Source organism: Diceros bicornis, chromosome 13, assembly GCF_020826845.1.
Source record: "Diceros bicornis minor isolate mBicDic1 chromosome 13, mDicBic1.mat.cur, whole genome shotgun sequence".
In the NCBI taxonomy this organism is placed as follows: domain Eukaryota; kingdom Metazoa; phylum Chordata; class Mammalia; order Perissodactyla; family Rhinocerotidae; genus Diceros; species Diceros bicornis.
In genome coordinates, this window is record NC_080752.1 from 39,934,735 (window position 1) to 39,958,399 (window position 23,665).

Below are 23,665 nucleotides of genomic sequence, written 5' to 3' on the forward strand. Positions count from 1 at the left end.
TGATTCAGCAGGGAGAGGCTGGATTAAGGGTGACAGCTCTTGCCTTGTCCCTGTCACATCCCTCTATGCCTGGGAGCTGGCAGTCTCAGCGGATTCCAGGAGACTCCTGTACAAGAGGAGAGTTAGGTAAACCCAGGGCTGGTACACAGCCACCCTAATCCTGCCTCGTCTGCAGGGAAGTGATTCCTTCTCTGAGCAACCAGCCAGGCTGACACAGCTCTGTTCATCCTCCCCGGGGGAGCAGCCAGAGCTTGGGCCTCATCACCTCTGCTGCTCCTCAAGAACTGGGCTTTCCCTGGCTTCACCGATCCTGGGCTGGAGCGGGAAAGGCAAGGAGGAGCTCCAGGACAGGGGCTGGCCCAACTGTGGCCGCCTGGCCCCATCTGTACCCCAGTCACGGGGAGAGGTCTCCCTCTCCCACACACCTACTCTTTGCCAACTCTGCCTCCCAGGTACCCTGCCACCGGTCCCCAGACCACAGTCCCGGAGCTCCTACCGGCATGTTTCTTCTAGGTAGAGGCTGCTTGGCTGAGGGACAGTCTTCGGCGCTCCGCACCCCCCGCCGATAGGAGCGAGTGCTCTCGGAGCTGGAAAGCAGGGAAAAGGCAACATGATCTCGTGGCCAGAGAGCCCCTCAGAATAGGGAGAAAGGGCTCAGGTACAGAGCAAGGCTGGGGGCTTAGGATGGGTGGGCAGAGGTCCACGAGGCCCCCAGGCCGGGTCCATCACAGGCCCCAGGGGCCTGGAACTGACCTCCAGAGGGCTCTGGAGATTTCTGCATGTCTACTCCCCAAACTCCAGTCTGAAAGGGTATGCAAGGAAGGGAGGACTGGAACCTGGGTTGGAGGTGGGGACAGAATGAAGACCCCACTGAGAGCCCCTAGAATAAGCGACACAGGTGGGACTAGCCTCAGCTACTCCAACTTCAGCAGTCTGAGTCCCCGACTCCTCCCCAGCTCCCCAGGTCAGACTCGGGAGGAGGTGTGTGAGGAGAAAGAGGTCCAATCACCCTGTACTTAAGGTCTAGCATTTCTTTGCTTTCTTTCTTTCTTTTTTTTTTGTGAGGAAGATCAGCCCTGAGCTAACATCCATACCAATCCTCCTCTTTTTTGCTGAGGAATACTGGCCCTGAGCTAACATCCGTGCTGATCTTCCTCCACTTTATGTGGGACGCCGCCACAGCATGGCCTGACAAGCGGTGCATCGGTGTGCGCCCGGGATCCGAACCCCGGGCCGCCAGCAGCGGAGCGTGCGCACTTAACCGCTAAGCCACGGGGTCGGCCCTGGTCTAGCATTTCTACATAAGTCAAGGGCCTCAGAGCTGGAAGGTTTCCCAGTCTTCAGGCCGGCACCATTTAGAGGTGGGGAAATAAATGGATGCTCAGAAAGGTCAGGAGACTTGCCCAGGTTGCACAGCCAGGCTCTCACCAACCTGAACCTGACAGGGGGATACGTCTCCGCAGGTGCGGTTCCAGATGGCAGGCTGGGTCGAGAGGCGCCCAAGGGCTCCCAGAGGCCCTCTTCAGAACCGTGCAGGGTTTGGCTGGGACCCCCAGGTTCCACAGGGCTTGTGAGGCTGGAGAAGGAGGAGGCTGGACTGCTCAGGCTCTCAAGGGCCCCAGGGGGTTCCGAGCTCAGGCTGGGGACTTCAGAACGATCTGGAATTGGAAGTGATAAAGCCTGTCTTTATCACTTATCTGCTCAATTTCAAAGCAGTCTTTAGCCTCTGGGATCTATCATGGTTCTCTCCCAACTCATCACTCCCCTCTCCAGCATTCTCCTTCAGCTCCTCCCCATCACGCTTCAGCCTCATTCATCCACAACATTATTTGCGACAGCCAGGGCCACACTGTTTTGCTTCCGCTCATACCATCTCCTCAGCCTGGACTCTCTGTTCATCTCTCAGGCTCGGCTCAGATGCTACCCCTGCCAGGAAGCCTTCCTGAACCACTCCCAATCCTAATAGGACATGCTCCCTCCCTCCCCCGACCTTCTAGAACAAGCCGGTTCATTCATTCAGCAAATAGTTCTTGAGAACAGCCAAGCACTGTGGTAGGAGCTGGAGAAACGGTAGTCAGCAAGACATCCAAGTCTCCGTCCTTTGGGGATTTACATTCTATATCACACCATGCCTCATATTATAGTAATGGCACTCCAGTTTTTCTCTCCCCCACTAGCGTGTGTCTCAGCAGCCCCCAAAGGACTCCAGACACAGTGGATGCTCAGCAAATGCTTCTCTCTCTTTTTATTTCAGTGAAGCATTGGACGGACCTGGGTTTGAATCCCACATCAGGGACTTATTAGCTGTGGGATCCTGGGCATCTCACTTAACATCTCTGTTCCTTTACCTGTAAGAGGGAGATGATAACCCCTACCTGACAGGTGACCGTGGGGATGATACAGACTAACACATGCACTCTTAGCTCAGTACCCCAGCACACAGTAGGCTCTTGATGAATGGTATGATGAGCATTTTTCTGGGCAGCCAACCATACCTCCACTGGCATGTCCCGCACGCCCTTGGACCACAGTCCGAGAAGGATTTTTGACTGGCAAGGGCGGGGGGCAGTCCTCACTCTGGCTCTGAGGGCCGGCTGGTCTCAGGCTGGTAATGGTCTCATAGGTCTTGTTGCTGATGTCCAGCCTCCCACTGGCCCAGCGGACCTGGGCTGGGGGCTTCAGAGGGCAGCGCTGCTGGGGCAAAAGTGTAGGAGGGAAGACAGCCTGGTTCCTCCAGTTCAGCTCCGCTCCTCCCCACACCAGGTCCCATCTGGCTCTTTCGTTCTGCTGTCTGAGGCCCGAGAGGCAGGGGCTGGGACCCACCTTCTCTTCCTCGTCCTCCTCACTGTCAGAGCCAGGCTCTGTGGAAATTCCCCAGGGGTAGTCCACGTGTAGGGGGAAGGCGAGGGTCCCAGCCTGGGCCTGCTCCAGCTGCCAGAAACAAAGCCTTGTTAGTTCAGAGGGTCGGGGGTTCAGCAGAGAGAGAGAGAGAGTCAGGCGCTCCCCCTTCTTCCCCAGACCTCACCAGCTCCTCACACTCCTTGTGCTGCTTCTTCCTGGCTACGTCCAGAGCTGTTTCTCCTGCCTCGTTCACTGTGAGGGGTAAAGTCAGAGGTCATGGTCAGGGTCAAAGAGGTATTCTGCTTAGAGGTTAAGATTGACCTCTGGAATTAGATTATCTGGGTTGGAACCCTGGTTCTGCTACTTCCCGGCTGTGTGACCTTGGCAAGTTACTTCACCTCTCTGGGCCTTAATTTTTCTTGCCTATAAAATGAGTATAATACTTGTAATTACCTGATAAGGTTGTTGAGAGGATTAAATGAGTTAATACATGCAGAGCATTTAGCACATTACCAGGCACATGTTAAATAGTAAATAGTGGCTATTATAATCATTATTTCTTATTCAGATTCAGCTAATATTTATTTGGTTAGGTACTATCAGAAACATTATTTTATTTATTTATTTATTTTTTCTCTTTTTCTCCCCAAAGCCCCAGTAGATAGTTGTATGTCATAGTTGCACATCCTTCTAGTTGCTGTATGTGGGACGCCGCCTCAGCACGGCCAGACAAGCGGTGCGTTGGTGTGTGCCCGGGATCCGAACCCGGGCCGCCAGCAGCAAAGCACGTGCACTTAACTGCTAAGCCATGGGGCCAGCCCCCAGAAACATCATATTTTATCCTCTTAGCAGGCCTACTAGGTCAGCGGTATCATTCCCATTTTACAGATGAGGAAGCTGAGATTCAAGAGATAAAAGGACAAACCCCACAGTCACAGAGGGGGTCAGAGGCAAGGCAGGATTAGAATCCACGTCTGTCTGCCAAGTCCATGCTTGTTACCATGCTCTCTGTCTGGGAAGAAGGCAGCAAGGCCCGCGGGAGGGGTGTCAGGAGGGGGAGTCTGAGGAGGAGGTGTTGGAGCCCCACCTGTGCCCGTGGACGCTCTCCCTTTCAGCAGCAGCTTGAGGCAATCGGGTTGGTTGTAGAGAGCGGCGTAGTGCAGAGCGCTATTCCCATCAACAGCCTTGGCATCCAGGTGACCACTGTGTGTGGGGAGGTGGTCAGGGAGGGGGGAAGGGGAACAGACAGGTGAGGGGGTCAAAGTCAGGGGGAAAAAGAGGGAGAAGAGAGGAGGGTGGGAGAAGAGGAAGGAAAGGGGGCAGCGTGAGGAGGCGGACAGGCGGGCAGGGAGGTCCTCACCCATTTTGGATGATGAAATCCACCAGGGGCAGGGAGGCCTGGTTGGCGACTCTGACAGCCAAGTGCAGGGCGAGCTCTCCAGGTGCCTGAATACACGTCCACACCTCTGAGTGTCCCCCCAGTTCACCTGCCCCCATCCCAGTATTACCAGCATTGAACTCTTGCTGCCCCGACTGCTCTTGATATGAAGCTGCCAGAACCCCTGAGAGATGAGACTGAATGGATGGAATCTCACGTTTGGGAGGAGGTTGAAGGACCATTCCATCCTCGCTTCCTTAAGTGGTTCTGCCTCCTCTTGCCCCCCACAGAAGGTGTTTCCCAAACTTGGTTCTTGGCCCTGGGCTCTTCTCTCTGCTCCTCTCTCTCACTGCCCCCTGAGACCTCAGCTAACCTCACGCTTTCAGCCATCACTCAGGTGTAGGCTGTTCCAGATTCTTATCTCCCCTACACACTGCACCCTCACTGCCCCATGGACAGCCCCACCGAGATATCAAACAGCTCAAAGACAGGGCATCCAATGTTTGATGTCCAAGCAGCAACTCCTGCCGATTCAATCTTTCAAATGTCTCTGATAGCCTTTCCCCCTCGCTTCACAGATGTTTGTTACTGGAATCACCAACACAATGGCATTCCTTGATCTAATCTGACCCACCCTACCCATTTCTAAGGTTATTCAAAGAAAAAAAATGATACTAACATTTATTGCACACATATTATGCACCACGCCCTTTACATACATGACTTAATTCTCACTTCAGCACTGTGGGTGCTATCATTAACCCATTTTACAGATGACAAAATGAGACTTAGAGAAGTTAAGTAACCTGCTCAGGATCACACAGCTAGGAATAGACAGCCAGGATTCTGGCCCAGGTCTGCCTGACTGAAGTTGTGTTCTCTCCCATTTACCCCACTGATGGGTGGGCTTTGAGCAGATGTCAGGGGTGGGACAGAGGAGAGTAACAGCTGGTCCTGGAGGAGGACTGGGGAGTTATGTGAGTTCAAGTGGGTTTTAAATGGCCCTTGGAGGTGGTTCTCACCTGCCCCTCCGGCCCAGGCAGTGGCTGTCCAAAGTCCTGCCCATTAGCGAAGGCCTCCAGGACCGACAGGAGGTCCCGGTTGCAAATGGCTATGCAGAGTCTCTGAGGCTCAGTTGTGGACCGCCGGGCGAACCTGTGTTCCACATACTTGGCCACGATATAGTCCCTGCGGGTGCTCCTGCCAACACAACCGGGGGATCTCAGAGCAAGGACCATTTCCACCCAGCTGACCCCAGGAACCATCCCCCAGGAGACACGGATCCCCTTTTCCCCAGAACCCGTTCTGGACTCTTCTAGATCTGAGGCTCCCGTCTCCCCACATTTCTGGTCCAAGATCCTTCTGAGACCCTAGGCGCTGGGGAAGCAGAATCCCCCAGCCAGGATGCCTCTCCATCTGGGAACTCCCTTACATGTCACTCTCAGCAGAGGGTTTAAGGCCGCCGTGTGAGGGCAGCTGGGCCTCCATGACCTCATTGAAGCGTGTGTTTCCGATGTTCAAGGCCAGCTGGGGTTGCGGGAAAGTGGTGGGGGTGAGACCGGTGGTTAGGACAGCGCCCCCTGGAGGACTGAGCCCCCAGAGGTCCCGCCCCTCAGCCTTCCTCCCGGCCCAGGCTCCGCCCCTGACCATCCCCTTTCTGGCCCGTATGGATCCTGCCCCGCCTTGGCCACCCAACAAGGTCTGGCGAAGCCAGTCGGGAAGCCCCGCCCCCTGATCAAGCCCCGCCCCGAGTCCCCCTCTAGCCCCGCCCCGCCCTCACCAACAGCTCAGAGGGGCCCAGCAGGTCCAGGGTGAGGGACTGCATGCGCGAGAAGCGCACGCCCAGCTCGCGGTGCACGCCGGAGCACTGGATGCAAGTGAGCACGCCCAGGTTGGTGCTGAGCCACGTGGGGTCTGCAAAGTAGAGCAGCTCGTGCCTGGCGGTGCGGGCCCCTCCCCTCCGCGTCCACCTCCCTCCTCGCCCCCGCCCACCGGCCCCACCTGCAGCCCCGCAGTCGCAGCACTGGCCGTTCCCGGGCCTGCTCTTCACCTCGGCGATGAGCAGCTTGGTGAGGTCCTGGGGCTCCCCGTCCAGCCCGGCGCCCCCCCAGGGCCCCGGGCCGCTGCCGGGCTCCCCGAGGAAGGCACTGCTCAAGGCTTCGTCCTTGCTGTTCTGCAGCACCGACACCCACCTGCGGAGAGGGTGCGGGGAGGCGTGGGGTGATACCCGCGGTGGTGGTGTCCTGTATCAGGCCGGGAGGCTGGGGGTTAGCTAAGCTCCCTGCCCCCACCCCCAGGCTGGCCGTGGGGGGCACTCACGCCTCACACTCGTGTTCGTCCTCCGCCTGGAAGTGGTATGTCCTGTTGTCTGTGGGGAGAGGAGGGCATGTTGGCCCACAGAAATCCTGCTGGCCTTCCCCAGACCCAGGGAGCCTCACCCTTTCCTGACTCCCTACAGCAAGGCGGGCCTTCCCTCTCTCCCATCTCTGCTGGGTCCAGACGGAGCTTTTGTCCCTGTGGGGCCAGGCTCTGCCAAGCTGGGAGTGGGGAGGGTAATGACAGTGGCCAGCAGAGGGGGCAGTTTCTCACAAGTCACCTCCAACGCAGGATCCCAAGAAGGCCGTCTGTGTGAAGCTCAGGTTCCAGGGTCAGGGGAGGTCTCCCAGGGCACAGGACCACACGCAGCTCAGAGGCACGGTATCCTCTGAACTGGTGCGGCCCCGTGCGGCCCCATGCGGCCCCACAGCCTCCTGTCTGGTCTCCCTGCTCCTTCTCTCTCACCCTTCCCCTGGCCTGTACCAGCTGCCAGATAGTTGTGCCTAAGCTTCAGCTCTGATCAAGTCACTCCCGTGCTCCAAGATCCCCCATGGCTCCCTATTGCCAGGAAATAAGGGCCAAACTGTTAAGCGGCATTCTCAGGGCTCATCTCTCACTACTCCTATGTGAACCCTGCACTCTGGCCAAACTGGCCGGACCCACTCTCCTGCTTCCGTGCCTTTCGTCATGCCAATCCTGTGTCCTGAAATGTCTTCCCCCAAACTCTACATTCTGTGTCTTTCAAGGCTAAACTCAAATGCTCTCTCCTCCACGCAGCCTTTCCTGACTCCCCACAGCAGGACAGGCCTTCTCTCTCATCTTTGATGGTGTTATATCTGCAGCTCCCTTCTGGACACTCCCCGTCAGCTTGCAGTCCTAGGTCCCCGCATCACACCCCTGTCAGACAGAGCTCCCTGAGGACCAGATCTAGGCCCTTCTTAGCCTGCACTGGCCCCCATGTAAAGCCTGTCACCAAAGGCTCCAAAGGATAAACACTGAAATTTTTTTTTTTTTTTTAGTGAGAAAGATTAGCCCTGAGCTAACATCTGTTGCCAATCCTCCCCTTTTTACTGAGGAAGACTGGCCCTGAGCTAACATCTGTGCCCATCTTCCTCCATTTTTTTGATATGTGGGACACCTGCTACAGCATCACCTGATAAGCAGTGTGTAAGTCCGTGTCCAGGATCCGAACCCATGAACCCTGGGCCGCTGTAGCGGAGCATGTGAACTTAACCACCATGCCACTGGGCTGGCCCCTGAAGATTTTAAAGTAATAATAATTTTGAAAGCCAAATTACCCAAATCCATTCAAATATGTTTTACAGAAATAACCATATTTAATGTGGGATGTGGGTGCATTTTAATGTTTAAGGTGATGTGGGGGGAATCCTCTAAAACAGTGTCCAGGGCGTAAGGAGTGTCATGTCTGCAGTAGCAGCTGTTTGATAAACATGTGGAATTGGACACAGGCCCCTCACTGAAGCCTCCCAGGAGCCTCGGGCAGTTGGGGGGAGGGGACAGGGACGACTTACGCGTCACCAGGTCAAAGCACTTCTTCTCCTCGGGGTTTGGCCTCACTTGGCACGTCAGCAGGGTCAGCTTCACTGGGGGCCGGTTTATCTGTGGGAAGTTGTGGGGGAGGACGTACACGTTACCCTCTGGGCCTCCCAAACTCATCCCAATCTGTTAAATGGCATAATAATCCTATGCCAGTTTTTGTCTACCCCCCAAGACCAGGTTGGGGGCGGTGGGTCCTATCCTTCCTCCCACAGGGGGTCTCCAGCTCCCTGGATCCAGGTTTGGGGGCCAATCTTGGAGGGAGGGCTTGACACTTGTCTGCTCAGGACACCAGAGGAGAGGACCCATTGTGCCCTGAGACCCCCACCCCTCCAGGCCTCACCGTGCTGTGTGAGATGGTCAGGCAGCCATATTTGACTCCACACTTCCTTTTCTGCCAGACTCTTCGAATTCTAGGGCCCAGAGGGATAGTGAGAAAGTGACCGAAGGCTCATACCTAATTCCTCTGTATCAGAGAACAGAGTCCTGGACCAGGTCCCCAGCCCCACCTATATGACCTCCAGCCATACCTCTTACCTCTTCTGTCCCCTGACTCCTACACCCCACACTTTCTGGGGCTCCTGCTGATGGAGGAGACACAGCCCTGCCTTTAGGAAGCTCCCAGGCTGATGGGGGAAACACAGCCCCACTCTCTGGGAATCCTTATTCTAAAGGGGACCATGTGACCTTTTGGCCCTCTGAGAGCTTCTAGTCTGGTGGAGGAGACACAGCTCCCAACCTTGGGGAACTCCTAGTCTGAGAGGGGGGACAAGTTCTTGACTGCAATAGATGAATTATGGTTAAAGATAAAGTAAGACAAATATTGAGACTCGCAAAATAAAATTAGCAAATCCATGATCCAAAGCTACTTACACTTCTCCTCTTAGAGGTACATACTAATTGGTTTAACAAAGTTATTTTTCTCTGATAAAAACTGATTAGTAAGTAGAAACATGAACACATCCATAAGGGCCTTTGCATCTCACAGACTGATTTTTTTATACCAGGGAGGAAGGCTCAGTAAACACTTTCATTTCCAGGCATATTCAGTATATTGTAGAGGTTAGGAATGGGGGCATGGAGACTGTCTAGGGCACAGTAAGTGCTCAGTAAGTGTTAGCTGCTGCTATTATTATTCTTTAAGTTTAATAAGTATTCTTAATTTAGGTATTCTTCAGTGACTTTTAGCAGAAGTTCACATGCCCAGGATTCTGATGAATTTGCATTGCCAGAGTGGACCCTGGAGCCCTCAGGGTCTACACAAATGATAAGAACAGTCCCGTTGGGCAGTTCCCCCCACCCTGTCATTTACTGGCTGTGTGACTTTGGGCAAGTTACTTAAGTTCTCTGAGTCACTTACCCATCACTTTTCTTGTACAGAAAGCCCACCTTCTCCGTCCCAAACTGCTTGTTGCCTTGGTGCTGGTGGATGCTGTAGCCACCCCCCGAGTTCTTCCGGCTCAGGTTCTCCTGTTTCTCAGACAAGCAAAGGAGACCTCAGGGCATCTGGGTGGGAAGAGCCCCATTCTGCAGGCGTCTCACTTGGGGAGACTTCGCAAGGGGACCCTGAGGGGTCTTCCTTCTCCCCCTCCCTCCGTGGTGGGCCTCGGGGCAGGGCACTCATTTGGGGGTGACTCAGGGGCCGACCTCTCTGCTCTCAAGCTGCAGCGTCCCTCGGAGGGAGTCGCGGAGCTGGGTCAGCTTCTGCAGCTCCTCCTCCTGCGCTTGACGCAGCTGTGGGACCAGGACGGGACCCCAGCATCAGCCAGCAGATGAGCCAGGTGCACAGCCAGACCAGAGCAGCGGAGCAGTAGCCTCGCTCTCCGGGCAGGAGCCAGCTCCTCCACACCCCCGATTCTCCCGGAAGGACAGGGGACTTGCCACATGCCCAAGGGTGAGACCCGACTTACTGCATGTACCGAGGCCGCCAGCTTCTCGATGAAGGGGGACAGGCTCTGAGCAGCCTTCCAGCCATCTTGGAAAAAGCTAAGAGGTGTGAGGCCAAACAAGGAGAGATGCAAATGAGAGATGGAGTGTGGGAGAAGGTGCTCTGAGGACCGCAGGGCACCTGGGGGCAGGAGAGTCTGACCGTCAAGAGCAGGCACTCTGGAGTCAGAGTGTCTGGGTCCAGACCCCACTTACTACCTGTGTGGTCTTAGTAAATCTGAGCCTCAGTTTCCTTATCTGTAAAATGGGATAACAGTACCTGCTCACAGGGTGTTGGGGGACTAAGATCAAGTGTGTAAGGTACTTAGTGCCTGATGAAGAGGAGCTGTAAAACTCATTACCAATAAGGTACAGGCACACGGAGTCATCGAGGGCCTGCCAGGCCTGGGCATGGGCCTTGTTCTGTGGTGCCTGAAGGGTTAAGGGGCGAGGGACCCTGGGGGTTGGAGTGGGGCCATGGGGAGACCTACTTGTGCTGGGCGTGGAAGAACTTGATGAGGCTCTGCAGGAAATCGGGGCCTTGCTTCATCTGGCTCTCCCCGGCTTTCAGCAGATACTGGGGGAAGGGCAGCGCAAGATGTGCGATGTGAGCAGAAGCTTAATCCAGGGACTAGGGGCTGCAGTCCCCATCCCGGGCTAATCCTCTTGGCCATGACTGAACCTTGGCGACATCTCAAGGGCCATCTGGCCAGGACCTGAGTTGAGCCTGTGACTGGGCCCTGGGGATTCAGGAGAGGCAGACAGGAAGATGCATCCCACCCCACCCTCCCCCGGAGCACCCCTTACCTCACACATGTGCAGCTGGAAGACGCGCCGCTCTCTCTGCGTGTCCTGGGCCACCTCCCCAGGGCTCCCTCCTGTCACCCTGGCCCGGTCCCTCTCCTTCTCCAGCCTGGCCCTAGGCCCCAAGGAAAGAGAGGGCTAAGCAACTCTCACCAGCCCCTTTCATGTCCCACCATCCCTACGTGCTCCTCTCTGCACAGGCACACGAGAGTGAGGGGCCCTCCTGGGTGCCAGCTGTGTGGTGGGCTCGGTACAACGGTGAACAAGACGGATTCAGGGAATCCACAGGGTGGGGTGGGGAGAGAGACACGAATCAAATCATAGCCCTGAAGAGAGCGATAAGAGTAAAATGGGGGACCTCGTCCATCCGGCTGCTCATGAAGTGATGTCTGAGCTGAGCTGGGATCTGAAGTCTCAGAAGTTGCCTTGGAGGAAGTTGCCTTGGCAGGAGGCAGAGGGATCAGGGCTCACGAGCAGAGATGGAGAGAGGGGTTCCAGGTGAGGTAAAGAGGGGCCAGCCCATGCAGGGCCTAATTAAGACATGTTAAGGTTCTTGGTCTTTGTCCCAAGAGCAATGGGAAGGAGTGAAGGTTTTTTTTTTTTAATTTTTATTTATTTATTTTTTTCCCCCAAAGCCCCCGTAGATAGTTGTATGTCATAGTTGCACAGCCTTCTAGTTGCTGTATGTGGGACGCGGCCTCAGCATGGCCGGAGAAGTGGTGCGTCGGTGCGCGCCTGGGATCTGAACCCGGGCCGCCAGCAGCGGAGCGCGCACACTTAACCGCTAAGCCACGGGGCTGGTCCAGGAGTGAAGGTTTTTATGCAGGGAGGGGATGGGCTCAGGTAAGGCCAGGTGGACTTGGGGTGACCAATTCTGATTTTGCTGGAAGGGATTTAGGACCACAAAGTGCCTTCATTCTTCTGAGCCATGGAGCTTCCCATTTAAAGCTTACAAAACCTTTGTTCTTTTCTTTGTAAGTGAAGACAGAAAGTGCTTTCCATCCTTGTAGCTAAGAGTAACCTGGGCCTTCCCCTACAAGGATCTCAAGGGTTGGCTGTTTTCCTTCTTTGGGGATGGGTGGAACTGTGTATAAATGGTTTCCTGGAAATCCCACGCCCATCAGATCACCCACTCCCAGCCAGGACAGTATTTCCACATCTGGGGCTGGGTGCATGTGACCATGAATGCCGTGTAATGGAGAAATCTTGCTCAATAGTTTTGTTCCCAAGTGGGTGCCAGCCCTGAGCAGAGAAGATAGATGTGGGATATAGTACAAGCTGCATTACTTCCCCTCTTTGAGTCTCAGTCTCCTCATCTGGAAAATGGGGATCCTTATTTGTACCCAGATGAGATAAAGTAGGCAAAAGACTTAGCACAAAGAAGACACTACAGCTGTTATTATTATTATTATTATTATTATTTTGTGAGGAAGATCAGCCCTGAGCTAACATCCATGCTAATCCCCCTCTTTTTGCTGAGGAAGACCGGCTCTGAGCTAACATCTATTGCCAATCCTCCTCCTTTTCTCCCCAAAGCCCCAGTAGATAGTTGTATGTCATAGTTGCACATCCTTCTAGTTGCTGTATGTGGGACGCGGCCTCAGCACAGCTGGAGAAGTGGTTCATTGGTGCGCGCCCAGGATCCGAACCCAGGCCGCCCGTATTGGAGCGCGCGCACTTAACCACTAAGCCACGGGGCCGGCCCCTACAGCTGTTATTATCATAGGCCCCTCTAGGTCCCAGTTTTCTTATCTGTAAACTAAGGAAGCAATGGCCTAGACTGAGGTCTCAGGTCATTTCTGGCTCCAAAGTCCTGGGCCTCGCTGTTAGACCTCTGGGACAGTGTTTATATGCAGAATCTGTCCCTGGAGACCTGGGGAGCAGTTTCTCAACCTTGGAACTACAGAGATTTTGACCAGATAATTCTTTTTTATTATTATGTTTTGCTGAGGAAGACGCCCTGAGCTAACATCCGTTGCCAATCTTCCTCTACTTTACATGTGGGTTGCCACCACAGCATGGCTGATGCATGGTGTAGGTCTGTGCCCAGGATCCAAACCCAGGAACGTGGGCTGCCAACGTGGAGCATGCTGAACTTGAACCACTGTGCCATGGCGCGGGCCCCCAGATAATTCTTGGGTGTGGGGCTGTTCTGTGGATGTAGGGTGTTCCACTAGATGCCAGTAGCATCTCCCCAGTTGTGACAACCAGAAATGTCTCCTGGGGGTGAGGGTTGGGGTGTAAAATCGCCCCTGGCTGAGAACCACTGTTCTAGAGCAGTTCTGCACGTTTTTGGCTTTTTTCTTAGAAGTGGTTATTTTCCAATTCCCTAAAGCTTTATGAGACCCCAAGAGGGAGTGTGTGATAGGGTGGTGGAGTTAGGGTGGGCACTGACCCTGTGAACTGGGCCTGGGAGTCAGGGCAGGTGCTTTTTTTGGGATCTGAAGATGAGCAGCAGAGAGAGAGGCGGTGGCTAGGCCTGCAGTGTGTTAGCAACAACGAGCCTGGCAGCCTGCTGAGGAGGGTGAGAGGCTGAGTGGGGAGAGCAGCTGAGGGTGCAGGCGAATCGTCCATATATATTGTTACCATACCTTTCAATAGTGAAAAACGAAAAATAAGCTAAATGTCTATCAATAGGAAGTGGTTTAAAAAATTATGCTATGTCCACATATAGGAATACTATGCAGCTGTTAAAAAGGACGAGGAAGCTCTATATATACTGACACTGAAAGACATCGACTCCACAATAAATGGAGAAAAAAGGAAGCCACAATATAGTATAGTGGCTAGAAACGTGGATTCTGGATTTGAATGGCAGCTCCCTCACTTACTTAACCTTTCTAAATCTTTCTAAGCTTCAGTTTCCCCATTTCAAAAATGAGACTTAGTACTGCCTAGTTATCAGATGATATAATGCATGGGAAACATTTAGTATGGTCCCTGGCATACAGTAAGCCCTCAATAAATGGCAGGATTATGATGATGCTAATGATACTGATGATTATAGTAATAACCATTGGTGATCCCTTTAGATTTTTTTTTTTTTAGCATAGAGTACTTCTTTATTTCTTTAAATTAATTTTTTTATACAGGGTCTAGTGGAGATTAAAGGACAGAAGCTATTTAGCTCAGGATGAAGATAAACTGTGAAGCACTATACATGGCTTTGTGAATTACCATAGCTCTGTCCCTCAGCCTCAGCTATGGTAATTTACAGAGATTTACCCTACAAAGTCTGACACAGTCACCTGACATCACCTGACACACCTCAAACTAATAGCTGGGGAGTGCTTTTTATTCAACCACACACACCACTGCACAGAAAATAGCAACTCCCATTCCTTCCCTGTCCTCAAAGGATCACCAATGTTTTGTAAACATTTCAAATGTTAGGAATATTTTTATTTCCTTTGAATGGACTTGCAGCAGCAGGAGTGAAATGAAATAGTGAGTGACGAGCCCTGGAATGCTGGTTACTAAGAAGACCAAGATAACTGGAGAAGGGGACACAGCAGCAGTCTGATGTTATTCAGGAGATGCGAACAGGTGCTCCGGTGGAGTGAGGAGGCCAGGGGGGAGGGAGACGGGAGAGGAAAGGAATCAAAGAGAATCTCGCACCTGCCAACCTGACACCTTGAGCCGCCTCTCCTGTGATGCCTGTTCCCAGCACTCTTCCTCCACCCAAACACAACCACCTGCCTTTTCTGCCCCCTCTGTGCTCACACTATGGTTATGGAACCATTGCTCTGTATTTTCATTATTTATTGACCCACCTCCCTTCTTGGTTACAAACCAGTGGGATCTACTAAGGCAGGGACTGTGGTGGTGGTCTTTTCCTCACTACTTCCCTATAAATTGGGGACCATAACAGCACCTTTCCTTGCCAAGGGGAGTAAATCTGATAACAGATGTAAAGAGCTTATCAGAGTGCCTGGCACAAAGGACGTTCTCAAGTAAGTGTAAGTATTAGCTGCTATTATTACTAATTGTTGTCTTGAAGCACTAATTTTACACTGGGTGCTCTGCTAGACCCTTCACACACTAAAGCAATAGCCCGTGAGGCAGGAATCACTACCCTACTTTACAGATGAGGGGCCTGGGGCTGAGACGATAAGCCACTTGTCCAAGTCACACGGCTGTCAAGTGCCAGAGCCAGCATTTGAACCGAAGTCTGTCTGACGCTAGAGCCCTGGGGACGGCACTGGACACCAACACTGCAGCTCAGACTTGTTCCGTCCCTCTTCGCTGCCTGGTTCCCCCGGCTGGTGACAGTCACAGTGTCTTTTCTGATAGATCATGGTCCAGGACTATTTTACAGAGGATGAGGCTGAGACCCAGAGAAGAGAAGTGATTGCCTAAGATCCCAGGCTAGTGAGGCGAGACGCTAAGAGCAGAGGGCTGGGCTCCTGCCTCTCAGCCTTGCTGTGTTATTCTGGTGCCAGTTCTGCTCAGAAGGATGGCCAATAAATACCTGTTGAACTGCACTGCCAGGCGCCTAATATGCACTGTACTTATTTCATCCCCACATCAATCCTGCAAGGTATCATGGGCCGTGTTTTTCAGATGAGGAAGCAGACCTGCACATGAAATAGGCTAGATAAACTCGGCGCCTGCACAGGGTGTGGGATGCCTTTCTCAGCAGCCCCAGGTGGAGGGGGAGCCCTCCTCCTATATGAACGACCCAGGGGTGAGACTCCTGGTGGTATCCAACAGATGCTGTCAGGGCCCTGGGCCCTTCCAGCTGCTACCCAGACCAGTTTGGTAAGAATGAGGCGGAATTACACAGCAAATCATGGCTCGCCAATATCTAGCTATACCTGGAGCCCTCGTAAAAAGAACGTACACAGACACCTGTGCCAGGACATGTAGCTCAACCTATGTGACATGCATGGCAGGAGCCAGGAGACCACGTAGCTCGGCAGGAAGAGCACTGGACCTGGAAGCCCTGGGTTCTAGCCCAGGCCCTGTCGACAACTCACTGAATAACCTCAGCCAAGCCCCTTTCCCCATCAATTACAGAGTCTTTTCTTTACATGAAACCTGACAGGCAAGATCAATACATAAACCTGGGAAAAGCAGAGCTCCTGGGGAAGGTCAGCAGGATAAGGCTTAGTCTTTCCATTTGGTAGATGGTGACCTGAAAGGCTAAGGGCTTAGGGTAACTCGGGGGAGGAAGGCCAGGGATCCCCACATCAAATCACAAAGAGAAAGCTAGCCTGCGGGTCCACACCCCTCCCAGGCCTCTAATGAGAGCCGGTGGCCTCGCCCATCACAACTCCCACTCCCTCCACCACAGGATCTAGATCCACAGCCGGAGTGGAGATGGAGGCGCTGGTGGAGGGAGAGGGTGTGGCCCTCCTTTAGACCCGAGGAGGGGGGTCCCCCTGGCTCTGGGAGGTTGACGAACAATAAAGCTCCAGGATCTACTGCTTGGAATTGATCCTACAGAAATAGTTATGGATGGGAGCAAAGATTTAGTTTCAAGGATGCTTCCCCAACGATAGGGGCGGATTAGATACATTTTGGATGCTGCATACGTTGGCACACAGTGCACCCATTTAAGTGACGTTGTATGAGAATATGAAATGATGGAGAAAGATGCTCACGATGTATTTTTAAGTAAAAAGAAAACAGTATGATTACTACCTCGGTTTTGTAAAAATATTTCTTTATATATAGAAAAATGACTAGAAAGACGTTAATACTTTAGGCTTGGAAATTAAGGATTTCCCTCCTAGTTTCTGGTAGTTTCCCCTCCCCCCACTTTTTTAAGTGATAAAATTACAGTGCTACCCATACTATGTAAAAAATCCAAACAACAGAGAAGTACTAGATATTCCCCACATGACCCCAATCCTCCCCTAAGGATAATCAAAATTTTTTCTTCTTTTACTTCTCCATATTTTCTAAGTTATTCATAATGAACACATATTGCTTTTGCAAAATGTAAGAGAAAACAAAATTTTACAAAGAATAGCAAAGCAGTGGTCTGAGGTACAGTTGGCCGGGTTGGGCCCTGTACAGAGTTTAGAAGACAGAGCCTGAGGAGTCTCTGCTCAGGGGCAGTTGATCACTGGGCGCCCGAGACTCCTTCTGTCCCCATGAAGTTCCAGTAGCTAGTGAGAGATCTGGAGTATTGTGTGGTGCACACAAGAGGCCTGGGTATGACATATGACATCAACTCCCTTTCCTCCTCTACGTCAAACTAAATGTTTATAGATATCACCTGGTATTGCAGAAAGAGGCTCAAGGAGCATGAACCCCAGCTCTGCCTCTGCCTAGCTGTGTGACCTGGAGCAAGTGACTTAACCTCTCTGAGCCTCCAATTCCTCCTCTGATAACTGGGATGCTAATACTCCCCTCACAGGGCTGGGTGACTGTGAGGATTAAATGACCGGCATATGGAGGTGTTCAGTAACGAGCAGCTTCCTTCCGTCTTTCTGCCCATGTCGGGCACCAACCAGCAGACGGGTCTCTGAGAGCAGCATCTTGAGGCCCCTTCACAAAACATCCCCCCTTCATGGCCTCGTGGTCCAGCCCCCGGACTCCTGTCAGGGCTGGGCATAAACCACCCCCCCCCGTACAGGCCTCTAGACATCCAGATGCCCTGTACGTTGGGCGATGTGTCCTGGCAGCACTGGTTCTTCCCAATAGCCAGCCTCCTGCTGCAACATGAGCATGGCTCTCCTGGACAAGCCACCTGGCCGCAGCCACTTACATTTTGGCTTCGTAGTCCTTCCACGCCTTCTCCAGCTGCTTTTTGGAGTCCTGTGGTTTAAAAAGAACAATTTGCCCACAGGGCGCTTGGCGTCTGGAATCAACAGCACAGTTTGCTAGTTAGGGGGACCCTGCGCCTGCATGCCCCCCATGCTGCTCAGAGCCACACGCCAACCAACCCCTGCCCCCACAGCCCTGCCTGCAAACCTGACCCCCAACAACAGACCCCTGCGAACCGACCCCATTTCTCAGGGCTGAGTCCCTCCTCCCACCTGACCTCCCACAGTTGTCAAGAATCAGTGGGGTTTGGTGGGCCTGGGCCTGGGGTATGGGAGATTTTTGGGGTCTGCCCTGTGCCCTATCCCTCAGAAGGTGGAGATCACCATGAGGAGGAGGATGGGAGGATGAAGGTCAGACTCCTCCCCTGACTTTATCCCAGCGTTTTCTCCTGCCTGCAAATAGATCATCCTCTCAATAGGAAGGTACAGGTGGAGGGACATACACAGAGAGAGGCTCAGAAGTCTACTCAAGGCCACACAGCAAGCCAGTGAGACCTGGCTGATCTCTGGCCTAGTTTGGGCCTCATCCAGCCAGGCTGCTCACACCCTTCAGGACGGCCCCGCCTTCCAAGGTGCCCCAGTCAGCCAGGTGAAAAAGCTGCCTGTCTGGTTTGGGCGGTTCCCAGCGGAGGGCAAGGAGGGAAGCCTCTGGGGGGAGCACAGCTCCTCCCCTGGGCCTTCGGGGCGGCCGACTTCCCAGGGAGATTATTCTGTCATCTTTGAGCTGCACTCTGCCTGGAGCTGGGGCTGCCAGGTGCAGAGACAGCAACCAAGCAGGGGAGTTGGGAGCCGGGGCCCCACACTGGCTCCTCCACTGACTGGCTGTGTAAACTGTAAGCAGGTTACCAAACCCCTGAGCCTCGATTTCCTCAACTGCAAAATGGGGCCAGTAGTACCTAGAGAACCCACCTCACAGGGCTGTTGTAAGAATAACATGAGCTATTTCACATACGGGCCGTGACGGATAGTAGGTCAGCTATCCTAGGCTGACCCCAGAGCCAGTCCTCCTGACCTGAGGGTCAGTAATATGAGGTCTCCCACTGCTTGGCCTCTGTCCTCAGCCCAGCCCTGCCTCCCCTGTGGCCTCCTGCCCGCCCCTTTCTCCCTCCATCCCACCACCCCTGGGCACCCCTGCTCCCCGCAAGGAAACTCACCTGTCGCCCATCCCTCAGCTGCCCCTTCAACAGACTGTCCAGGGGGAAAGAGACAATGTTGTTCAGGTTCTGAACCTGGAAAAAGCAGAGACCCCCATACCCCACCTTGGGTGACCATCTGTCCAGCCCCAAGGAGCTCAGGGTACAGTGAAGCGTCACAAGGCGAAGGACAGCACCGGGGTACAGAGGCAGGGGGAGGACAGCACTGGGGTACAGAAGGCAGGGGGAGGACAGCACCCGGGTAATGAGGGCGGGGGGAGGACAGCACCGGGGTACAGGGGGCAGGGGGAGGACAGCACCAGGGTACAGAGGGCAGGGGGAGGACAGCACCCGGGTAATGAGGGCGGGGGGAGGATAGCACCGGGGTACAGAGGGCAGGGGGAGGACAGCAACGGGGTACAGAGGGCACGGGGAGGACAGCACCAGGGTAATGAGGCAGGGGGAGGACAGCACCGGGGTAAAGAGGGCAGGGGGAGGACAGCACCAGGGTAAAGAGGTGGGGGGAGGACAGCACCAGGGTACAGGGGGCAGGGGGGAGGACAGCACTGGGGTACAGAGGCAGGGGAGGACATCACCGGGGTAAAGAGGTGGGGGGAGGACAGCACCAGGGTACAGGGGGCAGGGGGAGGACAGCACCGGGGTAAAGAGGTGGGGGGAGGACAGCACTGGGGTACAGGGGGCAGGGGGAGGACAGCACCGGGGTACAGGGGACAGGGGGAGGACAGCACCGGGGCAATGAGGGCAGGGGGGAGACATGCGAAGCTGGGAGGGTAGAAGGGGGCGGTGGAGTCAGCCTCCCATAAAAGCTATTACTCCCTCCCCAACTAAAGCTCCTCACCACCCCACTGCTCCAGGAGCATCCACGGTCAGTCCCATCCCTGTCCCTTTGCCAGGAGCACCCTCTCCTCTGCTCTCTGACTCTCTGAAGTCACCCGTGGTGCCCACCTCTTGTTTTTGTCTGGCTAGTTCCTCATCTCCCCTTATAATGTGGGGAACCCTTTCCCTGTGGTCACATGGGGTCACACCGGAGTCAGAGCTGACCAGAGTACTCCATCCTCGAGCTACAGGGACTAGATCAGGAACAGGCACACCACCCAAGCCAGCCAATCAGGATCCTTCCTGGGACTTTTCTGCCAAAGTCATGGGAGAAAGACTGTGTCTTTCTTCTGGTAAGATGGGAATCTGGGCCTGCTGGGCCATCCTGCCCACTGAGCAGAGACAGAGAGAAACTATCTAAGAGAAAGAGAAGGTGCCTAAAGCCAGCTGCACACCTGGACTTCCCATTACGGGGCCAATGAATTCCCTTGTTAAAAATGAACCTAGTTTGAGTTGAGTTTCTGTCATTTGGCAACCCAAAACAGCCTAATATTTCAGCCCACCTTTCAAGGTACAGCTCAGGTCTCCCCTCCTCCAGGAAGCCTTCCTGACCACCCCTGCCCACGGCCTGTGCTGACCTCCCCTTTTCTGAACCACGGCAGGCCAAGCCACTGACCCGACCCCTGGGTCCCTGAGTTTGTGCCACACTGCTGTACTGCTTGGTGTTGTCCCACATCTCAGTTCCTGTCTCCCCCACTAGACCGTGGCTCCCTCAGGCAGAGTCTGACTCTTTCCTGTGTCACCAGTTCCTGGTACAGTGGCCACCACAGCAAACACTAGTTTGACCAAAACAGGGCAAGGAGAGGTAAAGACAAAAGAAGTCACTAACTCAGCTGAACTCAAGCACTGATAAGGCCTCTGCATGCAGGACAGTGTGAGGCAGTGCTAGGTAAAGAGACGTAGTAATGACAGATGGCAATATTTGCTAACATGTACTGAGCACTTACTCTGGAATAGGCACTTAACTTGCGTAATCCTCATTACAACTCTGTGAAGTGGGTACCATCATCGTCCCAATTTTACAGACGGGGCTCAGGCAGATTGAGTGATTTGCCCAGGGTCACATACCTAGTGAGCAGCAGAGTGGGAATTCGAGGCCCCAGTCTAAGCCTGACGTCTGGGTGCTTAACCACTAAGCAAAGTGCCTCTCAGAGATGACTCGGTCCCTGCCAGCCAGGGAGGGCACTGTGTGGGACTCGAGCCACAAGAGCCGGTCCAAAAGCTACGGAGCCTGGAGAGAGAGGGGCTCTCCTGGGAGGCGGTACAGCCAGGCTTGTGCTCGAACACTGGAGCCAGACCCCCTGTTCAAATCCAGCTGTGAGACCTGGGGCAAGCTGCTTAACCTGGTGTCCTGGTTTCCTAATCTGTAAAGCGAGGGCAGTGGTAAGCCAACCCCACAGAGCTGTGCTCCAGGATGAAATGACTTAACACCAGCGCAGTACTGAGAACCGTGTCTGCACACCGGAGGAGCTGGTATCTCGGGGTGGCCTCGAGGTGGGGACTCGGAGGACAGGGGAGGAGGCAATCTCAGGAAGGAAGGTGAGGCCACGGGGCCACGTGCAGGAGCTGAGGGGCTTGCTGAGGCGAGGCAGCTTCTAGGTTTTGAAGACAAAGCAGATGTGGTCGGGAAAGCAGAGGACACAGAGCGTTCAGGAGAGGCAGTGGCGCAAAGACAGGAAGCCCAGAGTCTGCCCTCCCTTCTCCCAAAACCTCCCTCAGGGAGCCCTGCCCCGCTGTGAGACCCCCTCTGCTCCCGGGGACTCACCACAGAAGAGAAAGAGGAGGGCAGAGAGGAGGGAGAGGGAAGACGTGGGCGAGAAGGCAGAGGGGAAGAAGAATGCAAACGGTGGATCCGAACTGGAGAGGGACCTCAGGTCATGGGTCAGAGGTCAAGGGAGACTAGAGGTTAAGGGCAACCTGGGAGAAGGGTGGAAACCAACCCTTTCCCAGTCAGGTTCTGAAACCCACTAGATTTACCCTGAGCCCGGGCTAAGGGCTGGGTAAGAAGGGATCAGGGGCCTCACCAGGTTCTTGAAGAGCGCGGCCACCTCGCGGGTGAACACGGCCAGGTTCAGGAAGCCGGTGGACAGCTCGTGACTGTTTTGGGACAGGTGGCTGTTGCCTAATGACTCCACAGCCTCTCGGTACTGCTCCTCGTTCTCCACGTGGCCTGTGGAGGGAGGGAAGGGCAGTGTCAGCTCCAGGCTGGGGCTGGGGAAGGCTGGCTGGCCAGGCTGGGCATCAGGCAGGCTCGCTCACCAAGGCCGGAGCTGTGGATCGCCCGCACCGCCTTCTTCACTCTCTGCAGGAGGGCCTGGTCTCCTTCCAGGACCTGGAAGCAAACGGGGACAGAGGTTCAGGGGTCCTCAGCTGGGAGGGGTGCCTGACTCCCACAATCCACCCTCCAAACACACACACAGAGTTTCCTCCCTGGCGGCCTGCTGTAACCCCACCACACATAAACAGACCACCCTCTTACACCAGACTGCATGGAAACCATAGACCAGTCACACCCCTCCAGGAGGACCACAGACTTTTCTCCTCAACTCCAATGCAGGCCGAGTAGCTATGCCAAGGCATGTGGCATAGTCGGGTATGCCAGACCTGGGTCTGAATCTCAGCTCTGGCACTAACTAGTATGTCAGTCCAGACAAATCTGTTAACTTCTCTGAGCCTTGGGTGCCTGTCTGCAAAATGGAGATGATACTGTGGACTCATGGAGTTGCTGAGAGAATTAACAATGTGATGAATATGTACAAAATGCTTGGCAAAAGATGAGAGGAGAGAACGTGGACATCCCGATATTTTTGAAAGACACAGATGGGGGAATGCTTGTTCACAAATCCCAGGCTTGATCAGCAGCCATGTGAGGAGGAGGACGAAGAGGCCAGATACCATGGGTGGGCGATGAGATGAGAGAGGGCAGAGGGGGCACTCAGCCCCACTGGAGAGAACTGGTGGGACGACAACAGGCAACCCCAAAGTCCAGGGGTTGCAGAACAAATGGCAGACTGCGGACGGCCAGAAGAAATGATGGTGAGAAGCAGAAGGCACCTGCCCCAGGCTCAGCCCAGATGGAAACCTCCCAGACACACTCCTCTTTCAGTGGGTATATAGGCTGCCAACCTCATGAAACCCTTAAGAAATGCAGAGTTAAGCTGGAAATTATAGAATGTTAGGCTGCAAAGGGCTCACAGAGCCACAGAAGAGGAAACTGAGGCCAACAGAGGGGAGGGCCTTCCCCAGAGTCAAAGGGTGGGGTAGCAGCAGAGCTGGGCTTCCAGGGGTGCTCTAGTCCAGTGCTCCATCCACACACCATGGCCCTACTCTGACCCCAGCCCCACCTGTTTTGTCCAGAGACTAAAATGGGATCAGAGTTTGATCTCCAAAGAGTTACTTCTACGTGACAAGAGTTAGTAAACACATTTGGAACAGTATCTCTGAAGATTCTAAACGATACTCACAGGAGGACATGCACAGGGCAGAACTCGCAGACAATGTGGAGTGTTCTTGGAAGCTTTTGGCATGTAGGAAGCCTCTGGAGAGAGGAGGGTCTGGTTTTGAAGCCTAGCTCCACTGCCCAGATGCTGTGTGACCTTGGGCAAGTCGCCTGTTCTCTCTGAGCTTCCTGATTAGCTATCTGTAAAATCGGGGGAATACTGCCTACCTCTCAGGGTAATTATGAGGATTGTATGTATGAGACGTTGCATGTGAAGGGCTTAGCTTGGTGGTGAGCACACAGTGTGTCCTCAATGAACAGTACCTATGGTCATCAGCAGCCGTGCTGATGCTAGAAAGGTCCATCAAATTCTCGGTACTTTTCCTACAGGGACTAGAAACCTAACATTCTCCTCCCCGAGTATGAACTTGAGATACTTTCGTGTTTGGGACCAGTGGAGGCCCATCCCTGGGCTGAAAAAAGAAAGTCAAGGAATTAGGGAGATTGGGAAGAGGGGGCCATATTTGAATCAGCTAAAGAACTAAGACACTTTACTAGAGAGACAAAGACAAGAGGAGAGAACATGGACATCTCTATA

General features: G+C 53.9%; 1 protein-coding gene across 4 annotated transcripts in view; it reads right to left on the bottom strand.

The window, feature by feature from the left end:
* The window catches only part of ASAP3 (ArfGAP with SH3 domain, ankyrin repeat and PH domain 3), a 46,846-nt gene that overhangs the window by 2,464 nt on the left and 20,717 nt on the right, over positions 1-23,665 (bottom strand). The window contains exons 2-25 of one of the 4 annotated variants that reach the window (XM_058553201.1): positions 21,888-21,960; positions 21,653-21,798; positions 18,753-18,827; positions 17,541-17,590; positions 10,826-10,937; positions 10,510-10,595; positions 10,003-10,078; positions 9,740-9,826; positions 9,453-9,562; positions 8,436-8,505; positions 8,068-8,155; positions 6,539-6,587; positions 6,221-6,411; positions 6,000-6,133; positions 5,652-5,746; positions 5,242-5,419; positions 4,202-4,287; positions 3,929-4,044; positions 3,026-3,093; positions 2,824-2,931; positions 2,496-2,691; positions 1,433-1,658; positions 497-587; positions 44-106 (exon numbers count right to left, since the gene is read on the bottom strand). In XM_058553201.1, the coding sequence (XP_058409184.1) occupies positions 86-106; positions 497-587; positions 1,433-1,658; positions 2,496-2,691; positions 2,824-2,931; positions 3,026-3,093; positions 3,929-4,044; positions 4,202-4,287; positions 5,242-5,419; positions 5,652-5,746; positions 6,000-6,133; positions 6,221-6,411; positions 6,539-6,587; positions 8,068-8,155; positions 8,436-8,505; positions 9,453-9,562; positions 9,740-9,826; positions 10,003-10,078; positions 10,510-10,595; positions 10,826-10,937; positions 17,541-17,590; positions 18,753-18,827; positions 21,653-21,798; positions 21,888-21,960 (2,532 nt within the window). In that variant the 3' untranslated portion in view covers positions 44-85. Of the gene's footprint in view, positions 1-43; positions 107-496; positions 588-1,432; positions 1,659-2,495; positions 2,695-2,823; positions 2,932-3,025; positions 3,094-3,928; positions 4,045-4,201; positions 4,288-5,241; positions 5,420-5,651; positions 5,747-5,999; positions 6,134-6,220; positions 6,412-6,538; positions 6,588-8,067; positions 8,156-8,435; positions 8,506-9,452; positions 9,563-9,739; positions 9,827-10,002; positions 10,079-10,509; positions 10,596-10,825; positions 10,938-17,540; positions 17,591-18,752; positions 18,828-21,652; positions 21,799-21,887; positions 21,961-23,665 lie in introns of all 4 variants that reach the window. The other 3 variants (XM_058553199.1, XM_058553197.1, XM_058553198.1) reach the window with 3 other exon arrangements.